The sequence below is a fragment of the Perna viridis genome, chromosome 4 (genome assembly GCF_037379345.1).
Source record: "Perna viridis isolate PV_CMFRI_1.1 ecotype Kerala chromosome 4, ASM3737934v1, whole genome shotgun sequence".
Classification (NCBI taxonomy): domain Eukaryota; kingdom Metazoa; phylum Mollusca; class Bivalvia; order Mytilida; family Mytilidae; genus Perna; species Perna viridis.
In genome coordinates this window covers 35,483,586-35,497,043 of record NC_142448.1, presented here as the reverse complement: position 1 = coordinate 35,497,043, position 13,458 = coordinate 35,483,586, and the positions used below count along the sequence as shown (strand labels likewise).

Sequence of the window (13,458 nt, the reverse complement as noted above, 5' to 3'; positions counted from 1 at the left end):
GATGATTAATAAAATTTCTCTCTTATCAACTAAAAGCTTCCATAATTCCCTCAACGAGTCTCACTGATTCATATATTGGGGTTTATAATTCTTACAAAAAGTATTGAATAAATTATAAATTTGCAAAGCAGTTTTAGCATTTTCGTAATTAAGCAGGCGACTCTCAAGGAATCAAAACTAATTCAATATGCTTGTTTTTGGAAGGAGATCAAAGACTTGCGTTCCAGGCTTTGATCTAACCTACTTTTTAAGTAGCTGTCTTTGTAAGAATCAAGCAAAATCTGAAAAATGTGATACACCCCAAAAAAGGCTACATATTTTAATTTTTGTAATTAAGTTGTTTTATGGGTCTATACTATGATGTGTAATTATTCATTCAAATCTGCCTGCTCTTAATCATTGGAGATAATTGAAATTGAAAATACAGTAGATTCTATTGTATTTAAGCGCCATTTACAGACTTATTTCCCTTAATTTTGAAATCTACAGTGCATTCTATATAATTTTCATCTCCTAAGAGCTATATATGAAAAACCACATGCTTATTTCTGTTTACTATGACATTTCAAACAGAATATCAAAAATAAAAATATGTAGGCTTTTTACCCATGAATCACATTTTGCATCATTCTTGCATGTCTTAGCTGGAGTGATACTTAAGTACAGCAGAATAAACCAAATAATCACACACAGATAGGTTGTGTACACACACCTTGATTAACTGTCAAAAACAAAATACCTATGGATAGCAGAAATTTCAAGATGAATGCAGTTGACATAAAATATCCCAACCCATGAAACTATGAAAATGGCGCTCAACAGTGACACATATTTTAAAAAAAATAAATCTTACATACCCTTGTAATGCCTTTTCACCAAAGAAATCTCCTCGTTGTAGGTGTCGTATCACTTGTTCCTCTCCCGATTTGGAGTTTCGTTTGGTTACTTTTACCTAAAAGAATAATTATTACCCGCATCCTGAATCAGAAAGTATTAAAGATGTTTTTTTGTAAATATCGGTAAAGCACTGAAATATTATTTTGTTATTGATTAAAAAGTTGTTTTCTATATCAACAATGAAGTATAAGTTTATATTATATGATAACACCAGAGCTCTTTAAGATTGGCGAGTTTGCTCACTTAAAGCATGTGCTTAATTTACAAAAAAATAATGTGAGGCTGCTGATTCGTATAGAAAGGTGTCCAGTTTATTTCATTGTTTTGTTAATATGGTTTTACTGCAGTACATATTTAAATACAAAAATACCAATCATATATATTGCAAATGTCGATATGCTGTATACGTGTTTAAGGAGTAACCTCTAATCAGCAGCATTATTATCAAAAATAAAGGAAGATCTAAATCTAGAGTAATCAAGGGAACCAAGAATCTAGCAGAAATAAAAAGAATGTAATCCAGGGACAAAGATCAGACATGGAAAACAGACAAACACAACAAAGAACATAAAGTATCTAAAATAATACATACAAAGTAACAAAAGTAAATGAGCAACTAGGACTCAACTCAAAAGAAGTACCCAAAACCAAAAATATCGAAATAGGAAGCCAAATACATCACCGAAAGGTTGTAAAATGGGCAATACTAGGAATGAAGCCTCAGTGGTTTAGGTATTTTGAAATTTCTAATACTGCAAATTTTGATTAATACAACACAGTATGTAACCTGAATTATTTTTTACGAAACCTAATTTGTCCGAGGGATATGTACGATTAATGCAGAGATTTCGCTTGAACAGGTACAAAAGTATTTTATATTTTATGATGGAATTTCAAAAGATGTTTGGTTTACAAATAATTTTGACTTATCCAGGGTTAGGCTTGAACATATTTCACTATGGCACATAATAATTATGAGAGTTGTATATACATACCTTTCCTTTAGCAATAATAAAGAATGTATCTCCTCTAGCACCCTGTCTAATGATGTATTCTCCATTGTTAAAATGGGTCTGAAAAAAATAATTTTACTGTTAATATTTGTCTAAAATTAATTTGTTCAATTTAAATTTACATTTTAAACTGTCTCTGAAATATCAAACTGCTATTATGCTTTATAAAAAGAAGAATTCATACGCAGAAAAAACGCCTCTTAATGCATAGCTTGATACAACCGCAGAGGTCGAACCTAAAACATTTGGAACAGGTACAGACATTCAAGCATGATACAGTTCTGCATTGTGATTGCAATTAAATACTTGATGACTTTCACCAGAATCAAAGTGAACCCTATTTCGTACGTCATTCCTAAACGGTTCCAGTCAAATTTTTCATAATCGAACTAAGCATGAAATGTCTTCGGACGACGACGATGGCGACAGCATGATACCATTTTACGGCCGCATTTTCGCAGAGTATTAAACTCAATATCTACTAATAAAAGTCCTTGAATCCTCCTTTCGAGTTAGTTAATGAATAACATGACTAAAATACATAAATAGGACAAGACAAAATTGTACGCACAACAGTTAGTGGAGAAACAAGCCCTGAAAGGAACACACCGAATTAACAACAAGCAATTAAATTCTAGGTTGAAAACATTTAAGTCAACATCTTCCTATTTGACACCCGTCAAGGAATAGAATTTAAATATCCAGTAATATTTTTTTCCAGCTGACCTTTAGAAAACACGTCTTTGCCACTAAGACATTTGACAACAGTAAGCAAAAAAATCTACTGAGTTCATTCCAATTCTGGAAGGTCAATATAATTAGACCAAAATATATTATCCTACTCCTCAATCTAAACGCCTACTGACGGCTTAATCAGAAGTGAAAAAAAAAGAATTCCTTTCTTTGTTGACTATACACACAAACAATCGATTTGCAGCTTACATTACGGTTCCGTCGGGATGAAGTCTGTTTAGATAAAACTAGACGTTATACCATTGACAAGAAAAGAAATAGTATAGCTTTGAGGTAAATGTTTTGTTTTAAATAAACGGCACGATGCACAATGTTTTATATTACATACAAAAGTCAGATGAAATAAATATTATTTTATCAATAAATTATCGTATAATATTTTCCATATTGGCCTGCATATAAAGTCGAAACAGCCTTATCAAGCCCAAGAGCCATGGACCTAAAGAGAGCATAGTATTGATAATCAGTATTGTGCTGATAATGTTGTTTACTTCCGGTTTTAATCAAATGGTTAAAATCCACACAAATATACAAATGTACTTAACACGTGGCAAAAAGGAACACTCTGTAATTTAACAAACAAATAAGATCCTTTACTAGACTTGCTCAGAGTCTTGTTATTTTAAATTAGTATCCCTACTCTTAAATATTCAGAAACCTCTACAGCAGACGGACAGTGAATGGTTAGTGGTATATACATTTTGTAAAATATCAATACGCAGATATTTGTAGCAAGTCTAATCATCAACTATCAAAGTGAAAACAAATATATTCGACACACATAAGTTTTGGCTCGCATCGGTAACCATCGGTATATAAACAACTATTTAATTCTGGTTTGAAAACGGTTTCATTCTTATTAAAGTCGCAGAGGGCTAACTCTATGATTAAAATATTTAATAGCTGATAAATAATTATTATACCTTATATAAAAAAGGATTAATTCTGTTGAAATATAATCACGTGACATAGATTAATTTGAATAACCCATCAACAATAAAATACAAGGGCAGGTGAATAACCCATCTTTAGTATGCATTTTGTGTTAGTCCTTTATTTGTTCGGTCTAATAAAACAATTACGGCACTCTAAAGCCCTAAGGAAAATAACCCTAGTTCGGGTTGACAATTTTGGATATTCACCTCCTCAGAGGGCCGTAATTGTACATAATTCCCGTTGTAAGCTATGCTAAATTATCGTACATTGAACAGTTGAACTTGTTTATTCCTAAGGAGAAAGAAAACAAGGAACTGATGTTGAAGTGATAGAAGATATATTACCTGTAAATTACATTACAAAACTAATGATATTATCATACACATTATGGCACAATTACGAAAACCGCATCAGTCAGCTTTTTGGTTGTTGTGGTTGTTTTTTTTTTCAGCAAGATACGTTCATTTATACGCAACTACTATTGTTCCTCCTGACTGATATTTTACTACCGTAATACTGAAAAATATTAGTATTTTCCAATGACAAATTTACATTAATTCGGCTGTGGCGTCGCCGATATAAAAGACAAACGTCATGAACGTCTCAACTGAACAACATATCTCGCTCTAGTGGGCTTATTACTATTTTACCGGTCTCCACTTTCGGCTTACGTCATTCTGTATATATCTGGCCCAGTAGAATTAAATATCGCGGCGTCTCAAACATTCATTATGATACAATAATGAACCCTATGATAATGTTGTCTATATGTAATCAAACACAACGAAATTCTTTTTTCTTTATTTTTGGTTAAATTTATCAAATAATTTGATTTATGAAAAGCTACTAAAATACATGCTCTATGAAAGCTTTCAAGTTTAATCTACAATGTCAATTTCTTTCTGCAAAAACCTTATGCAATGAAATTAGGATTAGTTGTTCAGAACACAGCTGCAATTGAAAACAAGTAAAATAATATGATTGCGATTAGGTCATGTTAACAGAAACTGAATTATGTTACTTCAAGTAAAATACAGTGGTATTCCCGAGAGTTCATAAGAGTAAATTGGAAGGTAACATATGTAAAAGGGTTCGAGCCAAATGTTCGTTTAAATCCAGCTGCTCTAAGGCAAATTACTAGAACAAACATAGCGTAAAACATTTTTCAAGCAATTTAAAACGCATAAATTCATGTAATGGGATCTATTAACAATCTTAAGTCTGTTGAAAGGGGTTAGTGGAACGGCAGTAGATCTCTATTTAGAAACGGACAGATTGGTACATACTTGTTTCGAATAAGAAGAGTGTTCATGTATTCAGCCTGAGAGTCAAGAATACCAACGTTTTTGCTGTTCCTATGTTTAAAGAATAAATCTAATTCATTCTTCATTTAAAGTTATAATAGGTACAAATATTATGCAACGTTTGCCAAACAATATCAGAGTGAACGTGCCAAAAATTCGTATTGAAACTCAAAAGACGTCGTCACAATTATAATAACTACATTTGTATTTTTAAAATGCTAAAAACATGTATTGAATACAATTCTTATACGTTGACCACAGATTGTTTATTTGTTTTGCTGTATCGTAATTAGGTCAAACTATGGAGTAAACTTGCTTCCAAATAAACGAACTTATACAAAACAGATTCTGAGTACAGTTCTGCCTAAAAATCATGAAAAAAAATATATTGACTTATTTGGTTTTTAAACCTGCATATCTTCGATTGATTAGTTCCTTTAAATGACCCCTGTAACGTTTGTTAATCAGGGAATGATGTATGGTGTGAGCTTTTTTTAGCTCTTTATGTAAAATGGTCTATGTTTTTGGCAGGGCATTTTCTAGTATGTTTTCATAGTCTAATTAACATTACATTTACCTGTCGATGACTACTAAACCCTACTTTTACTTGCAGTTTCATTTTTTTAAAAACATTGTTTATTAGAAGTTTTGACGGGTAAAAAGCCAACCCATTGTTCAGCAAAGACATTGCATAAAAAAGTATGTCTCATTGTTTGCATGATTCTATGGTGGAACCATACTGAACTCTTTGACATTTTACAGAACTTACAACTTTGCAAAAATAGCCGTAGTTTGCGTCAAACAAAGTAATAGTATAGATTTATAGGCTATTGTAATTGTTTGATGTCTACAATTATCAGTTTTATACCTTTGTATAAATGAAACAATGCTATTTCAACTGTGTTATGTTTTCTATTATTTGTGAGATAACGTACTCACAATGGCTTTGTTATATCAGCAAATTCTTGTTATTATTAGTTGAAATCTAAATTTAAGATTTTTCTTTAAGGTATTTTTTTCGCTGAGCTCTCAAAAGCTTCTTTGATCTTGTTTTCAAAGAAATATATTATTGTAATCACTGTTGTACCGAATGCAATAATATGATTCTTCTATAAACAGACTCGTTTTACTAGGTACCATTATTGACCTATCATGGCGTTTTATACGTCATTATACATAACAATTTATTTCTGCATTACATCTTCTTGAAATACGTTTTAATGATCTGCATTTGCTTAGTACTAAGTAAATCGTGTCCATAAAAACATACACGTGAAAGACCTTTAATGTTTCTCTTATGTTCATTTTTTTCTTTCATTATTATTTTTATTATTTTATTATTATAAGCAAAGCCCACATTCGTGTTTTTTTTATACTTACGTTCAGATTAGTTCATTTAAATCAGATTTGATACCTTATTCGGCAATTTAAAAAAAAATATTGGATATTACATGAAATATAGCATACAGTTCGACAAACGTTTACCATCGTACCTTTCATTAGGGCAAAAAACACAACAAAAGTGATAATGAAGGCTGTATTATAAAATTCATCAAATTTTAAAAACAAATATCGTGTACCTTTTGATTTTTATTTTAAGTAGAAATGTCGACGATATTTTCCGCGGAAGATTTCGTGATGTAAGTGTCGAGATTGAAATCAACCGAGTTGCCCTTAATAGTTTGGTCATGTAATCAACTACAGGTAGAATTTAATCAGCATAAGTGTAAAATATTTGACATATCTACCATAATTGTATATCAATATCTGTAAGATATTTCAAATATTCAAATATTCTATCGACGGGCTATTCCTTTTGGTAAGAGATTATCTAACTTGGATAAATTGGCTTCACTAGAACAGCATACCAATTATATCTATACATTTGAGATAACATTTTGACATTCTAATTGCCAATTGTATGGTCGATTATTCTAATATGACGTGCTTCAAAGCTCTTCAGACCTAAGCCATGGTATACAAAAGTGATAAACGCATGACCAACATTTCGTGCAACACTCTTGCTATGTCTATTACAAAATATGAAGAAACTAGTTCTATTAAAATGGAAATAAATCACGGAAAGAAACTTCATTGTATCATTGTTAAACACGGATTAAACATTTATGTCGTTATTTAACCTTTTCTATCGCTCAGGGTAAAACAATGAGACATAAACGGCCAACCCGTGGTAAAACAATGATACATAAGAGCTTCCGTGAACTTATACCGAAAAGTATTACCTGAGTAATGAGACAATCGGTAGACATTTTCAAGGAAAATAAATCTTGCGTATAAAGTCTGTGTTATCAGTTGCATTAAATAGGACCATTATCAGTTTGTATGATATGGTACCCATTGTTTCATTGTTTTTTTTTAAATCATTTCGCGATGATCTGTAGTAAACTTTGGTAATAGTAGCTTTGCCAGGGACATAAAAGCTAGGCTTTTGATAACTTCAGTTACATAATGTTCTGAAACATGTGAGTGTATCAACACGTTTAGAAGCATTTGTTCATAATCAAAAAGCTTGCCATAATATAATATTGTATATTTATTTCTCTACAGCTGCTGATGCTTTATTACTTTTAGAGATTCCTCCATGTTTGTTTTGAAGATTTAACGATGCTCGGTTTATGTATAAGAAAACTAAGCATGTTAAGTAATTCGGTTACCCTATTTTCTTGAAACATGCAATGCACATGTCAAAATAATAGTTTTTTCAAAGACATTTAAATCTTTAATCAAAATACCTTTCAACAGGGTCATAAACCTACCATGGTGTGTAGCAATGACATATCACAGGATTGGCGTACAAGAAAATGATAACTGGTAACTAAACAATTTTGTCACTTGATATGCAATGTATTTTCTTAACTGCGCAGTTATCAAGTGTTATACTTCATTACCAGTATTTGTTAGTTTCAATACAGGAGACAAACAATAATATACTCGAAAGTAGAATACCCGCTGAAATTAGTTGTTTCAACATTTTAAGAAAGCAGAGATTTGCCCACTGAACCCATAGTAATAAACTATGTAATATGTTAAGTGATTTGCTACTACATTTGTATTAAGAATGCGTTCCAATGGCAGATCAGGGGGGCAGGAGGTTGACACACCTTCTTTTTATTTGAACACTTTTCATTATCATGTGTAAAACTAACATAAATGGCAAATAATGTACAAGCACCCCCTTTTTAAGGACCCCGGCTCGCACCCTTCCTTTACAAAGTCTCTGAACCCGCCCCTATGTTCCCGAAACCGATTTTTAATTTGATATTTATTCCTATCAAAATATATACATTTACAGTATTCATTTCGTATTTAGTACATGATATAAAATACTGAAAACGCGAAATTTTACTGGATTGACTTAGTTTTTTTTTTCTCGTTAGGACTTACAAAGCAAGAAGTGCTGCTAGGAAAAGGTTCTTTATAGATGATTTCGGACAATGTCACAAATGGTCGCGAATTTAAGAAGGAAGATCTAGGGTAAGGGATACAACTATTACAAATTAATGTGACGCTTGTATTTAGCACATGTAAGAATCAAAGTAACTTGTGTTTATTTCGTTCTGTTTCAAATGAAAGCTTGAAATACATTTAGTGAAATGTAATATGATAAAAACATATCACTGATTTCACTGAGAATTGTCTTCTTTTCTCTAGGTCTACCTTCTTAAACCTGCTCGAATATCGATTGAAAGAAAAACCGCGATGATTAACGATGCCATAATATCCGAATTTTTTAATTTGTATACCACGGTGTGGTTTTGTCATGAGCAATTATTCCGAATTTGATTTAAGACAATTTTAACCCCTACCTTTTTATGTACCCAATGTGCTGTCTATTAGGGCGGTCACTACAGAGAATTATTTGACAAGATGTTTATGACCGGTTATGTGATTGTGAAACTTTTTAAAATTTCTTATATCTAATATATTTAATCAAGACATGAATTCATTAGCCAGAATGTATTTACGGCAGTAAGTTTTGAATATCTAAAATAAATAAAGGTTTAAACATGTTTTGTGTAATTATAGTCTCAGAAAAAAGTACATCTTAATCTTTCTGCTAAACCCCGCAAGTTCATGACGGTATTATGTAAAACGCAAGCAATGCTAGATACAAAGAAAAAAAGAATGTTATGTCATAATGACTGATTATAACACGATACAAAACAGTACGGTGCACAAAGCCACTCATTCGGGTTACATATTTGGCTGATTTTTAAGTATAGGCATCGTAAACATCGTACCAACACAAGTCTTTTATTTTTAACTAGCCTCTTTTTTTTAATGAAATGACACTTCAATTTTCAGTACATTTTCGTACTTTTATCAAATATGTTGTATTTCCGAATCTTAATTCTATAAATGAAACATTTGAAGAAAACTATGTAAACATAAAGTACAAGACACCGACAATCAGTTAAATAACCTAAATTATAATTTTTTAAGTTTGGAAAATATTGCGTCATGACATCAAAGAAAAATAACTATCTTTCGTCAAATTTGAAATCTAAGAGGTCACAAAAGATTTTCGCGAGATTATTTTTATAATTTGTTGAAATAGCTTTCTAAATAAAACATTTGTTTATGCAACGAGTTTGTTTTGAAAATAAATCGTTCGGTAAGAAAACTCGGTGATCAAAATATTTTTGTTAGACTTCCATATGTACAAATGATTACTACATAACGTCGAATAAAAAGAACTATATAAACTTAAGTATCACACACTACACGAAATGTTCATGAATGTTTCTTAATACGAAAGTCTTTTTCTTCCCGTCTATGACGAAACGAAACGTAAATCAAGAAATTATTGAAACATATATATCATACTGTTGTCACTTTTACTTTTGAAAAAAATATTTTTGCAGCATCGATCGAGGAAAACCTTGCAAATCAACTGACCAACTTCAAAACTGCAACTTCCAAAATGAGATTTTTTTTAAATACTTTAAATCGTAATTCATTCTTTTGAAATAAAAAAAAACCGTAGCAGTAAGTTTCAAATCAAAATATTTCTAGTCGTCACCCCAATAAGTTAGGGCATCGCAAAAACATGTAGATGTATAACATAACATGAACACATAGAAAATTAAATGCAACAACTGAACGTGTGTGTGTGTGTGTGTGTGTGTGTGTGTGTGTGTGTGTGTGTGTGTGCAAAAGTACGGTATCTTTTTAACTTTGGGTGGTTAGAGAAGTAACGAAGATGATATGGCGTTAAAAACCAACATATATCAATGATTGCTACAATTCCCTTTTTTATTGGTAAAAAATAATTGTCAGAAAGCAATATCCTTTATATTTTTGAAACGCCAAGAACGTTTAAATTACTACAATATTTTATGTGTGTGAAAACTAAAATGATTGTAGAAATGTGAAGAAAATGTCATAAAGACATCGACAAAAACGTTCAACCCTGGCAAAAAGGTACAACAAGAGCTCAAATCTGTGGTTTCAATTCGTACAAGAAATTAGTTACAATAGCGCCAGTTTGATGATAAGAAAACACATATATATATACCTCATAATATAAAAAGCGAACGCATACATACAATGAACTCCTATTTTGGAAAATACAAGAGTGTCACAAATCGTTCTCATACCTGAATACAGGTTATATAAAATTAGATAGAACAAAATGATTAATGGAAAATAAAAAGCTTACCTCCTCTAAAACGTCAGCAATTTTACTTAACGACTCCTCTGGTAAATTTTTAAATGTTGGAACACTGAAAGGATAGAAAAAAATTAATACAAATAGCCATTGTTTGCATTAAAATCAAATGGTTATGTAAAAATGATAATTTGATTATTTAAAATGTCGTGGCTTTATGCCTACCTTCTTGCAATCCTTTCAAATCGTCGTTTAGATAATGTTCGTTCAACTTTCATCCCAGCCGTTTTGGATTTCGATAATGATCATCATTAAAATAAAAATCCAAATGAATGGAAACCATAATTACAATTGCCAACATTCAATACCAATAAAATCCTTAACACCAACTGATCAGCACGTGAAGAGATGTTTATTTGTATACAACAGCCAACTTGGTGGTGAGCCACTTCTGATAGTCTAAATCAATGATAGCCGAAGATGTTATCCAAATGCATCCTCACAGAACTAAAAATGACTATTTAAAAGTAAGCATTTGACTGAGGTGAACCTTCACAGCTTACATCTGGCCAATTAGGACCTGTATACAACTACAGCGTCTGTGCAACAAGCTCTGAGATAGCAAGGCGAAGTCAATTAAATGGGTAATTAAATTGGACTGAATCGTCTCGTAACATAAGGTCTAAAATGTTAAAACTAATTAAACAATAAGAATGCTACAGTAACAAGATGCGTTCGATTTATTTGGAAATAAATTGTTTTGATATTTTTCTGTAGAAAACAATCCTTCCTCTACTAACTACTTATCAATATACGAAATTTATTGCTAATTCTTTAAGTTAACGACTTCGTGACCATAACATGGAAATTAACCTTTTTGTGTAGTCGCAAACGAAATAATGAAAAACATTATAGAGGACAAAGACTCAAAACGGTAAACGTTATGAGTGAGTGTATATCACCTACAGTCCGCTTTCAGCCTGACGGATATTGAAAAAAATATCTCATGTGCATATGCGTTCATTCATGAATTTGAAAACCCGCGAGACTACTGGGCACTTCAACAAATGGCTATTAGCAAAAGTTGCTGGTAACCAGTGTTGGAGCTAGAATTTATGTTCGTGAATTGTTTTTTGATAACCGGACATTCAATCGTTTTTTGTTTTTTGTTTTTACTTTAAAAACAATCTTCTTTTAATTGGGTTTTCTATCTAATGACTTATGACCTCTTACAGGTTACATCAAACTTATATGAACATTCCGTCGAGAGATCTTAAGTCACTGAATTTATTGCTGCTGGAACTTACACTTCAAAACGTAAATTGCTTATTTTCTAAGGTAAGTTGCGCAATCATTATACTTGCACTGGCCATGACGTCATTTTATTATCAGCAATCGTAAAAGCATCACTCAATTTAGACGCACTTTACAAGGCTTTTGTTGATAACGCTATTTTTACTTTAAAAAAAAATGATCAAACAAATTGATACCTTACGGCTGATAGAGAATAATTACAGTTGTCGAGAACAGTTGTTTCTATGTCTATCAAAAAGCTGAACACTAGAAGTAAGAGTGCTTTTACTTGGCCTTGCTTTTCAAAAACAAGTGCAAAACTTAATGCTATGTATAAACTAAAAAATAAATTCCCTAAACCTATAAACCCTGGCCTAATCAATAAAACAAACAAGGTACTCTATCAACCATCAAATTGCAGTGTGCCTCACAATATCACACAACCAAATGACGTCATGGATACGAAATTTAACATTGGGGTACCATTTTAACTACTACATTTTTACTATATCTTAGAATCATCCAGAAAAAGACCTCCTAAAATTGGTTTATAAAACACACAAAATGGCCGCGATACTGTAGTTCAATTCAATTTTCGTATACTTCATGGCCTTTTGAAACCGATTTGGTAAGGAGCATCCGATTGTCGATGTATTTACTTTGGCACATTTCGTAGATTTTTAACACTTTCGTAAACTAAATAGAAACCTAAAAATAACTCGGTAAGAACTGAGGTTTATTTTCGTAAATTCTACCTTAGATATAGAATAGGATAAAGCAATTGCCCTTCTCATAATTGATCATCGAACTTGATGCTAAAATATTCCAAAGTTGAATTGATAATGAAATATACCACTTAGTATATGAACAAGAGGCTCCTAGGAGCCTGAAACGCTCACCTGGTTAATGATTGTTTTTCAAGGGCAATAAATTTAACAAAGAGTTGTACAAAAATTTGATTCAAGAAGACTTTGGTAGGACTTTTTATAAGGATCATTTCAGCAACTGAGAGTTTCTTTCTATCTATTATAGTTTTCAAGATATTGGCTGATAACTGTTAATAAATACTGTCATTTTTCGGCTTTCAAGGGCAATAACCTTACAAAGAGTTGTCTGACAACTTGATCTCTTGGAGACTTTTGTAGGCCTTGTGATAAGGATCATTTCAGCATTGAAAGAATTTGGCTAAATCTAATGGTTTTTGAAATATAATAAACGAAAAACTACTGTCTGATCCCTTTTATAGTAACAGCGGCCATGTCTTTTGAGGATATAAAATCCCCACATCAGTTCTATGCAGGATACCCAAGGGAACATTCATACGAAGTGTGGGTCCAATTGGTCAAGTTGTGTCAAAGGAGAAGATTTTTAAAAGATATAACATTAAAAGTAGCAAAAAGGGCAATAACTCCAACAAGGTTTAAGAGAATAAAACGAAAATGTCCCCACTGATATATCTCATCATGCTGAACACTTTTATCCCATATCAGAATTTGGCTAAACCTAGCGGTTTGGGAGATATATGCAAAAAATTACTATCTGACCCCTATGTTCTATTTTTAAAAACAGCGGCCATGTTGTTCGACGGATCAAAAATCGCCACATCAGTTATATGCCAGATACCACAAGG

The 13,458-nt window shown here is 31.8% G+C and overlaps 1 protein-coding gene across 3 annotated transcripts in view; it reads right to left on the bottom strand.

Annotated features, from left to right (window-relative positions):
- LOC148619893 (cGMP-dependent protein kinase 1-like) overlaps positions 1-13,458 on the bottom strand; it is an 83,738-nt gene that overhangs the window by 17,433 nt on the left and 52,847 nt on the right. For all 3 annotated transcript variants that reach the window (XM_088580285.1, XM_088580287.1, XM_088580286.1), the window contains exons 5-7: positions 10,587-10,650; positions 1,893-1,970; positions 858-952 (exon numbers count right to left, since the gene is read on the bottom strand). In XM_088580285.1, the coding sequence (XP_088436411.1) occupies positions 858-952; positions 1,893-1,970; positions 10,587-10,650 (237 nt within the window). The remainder of the gene's footprint in view (positions 1-857; positions 953-1,892; positions 1,971-10,586; positions 10,651-13,458) is intronic.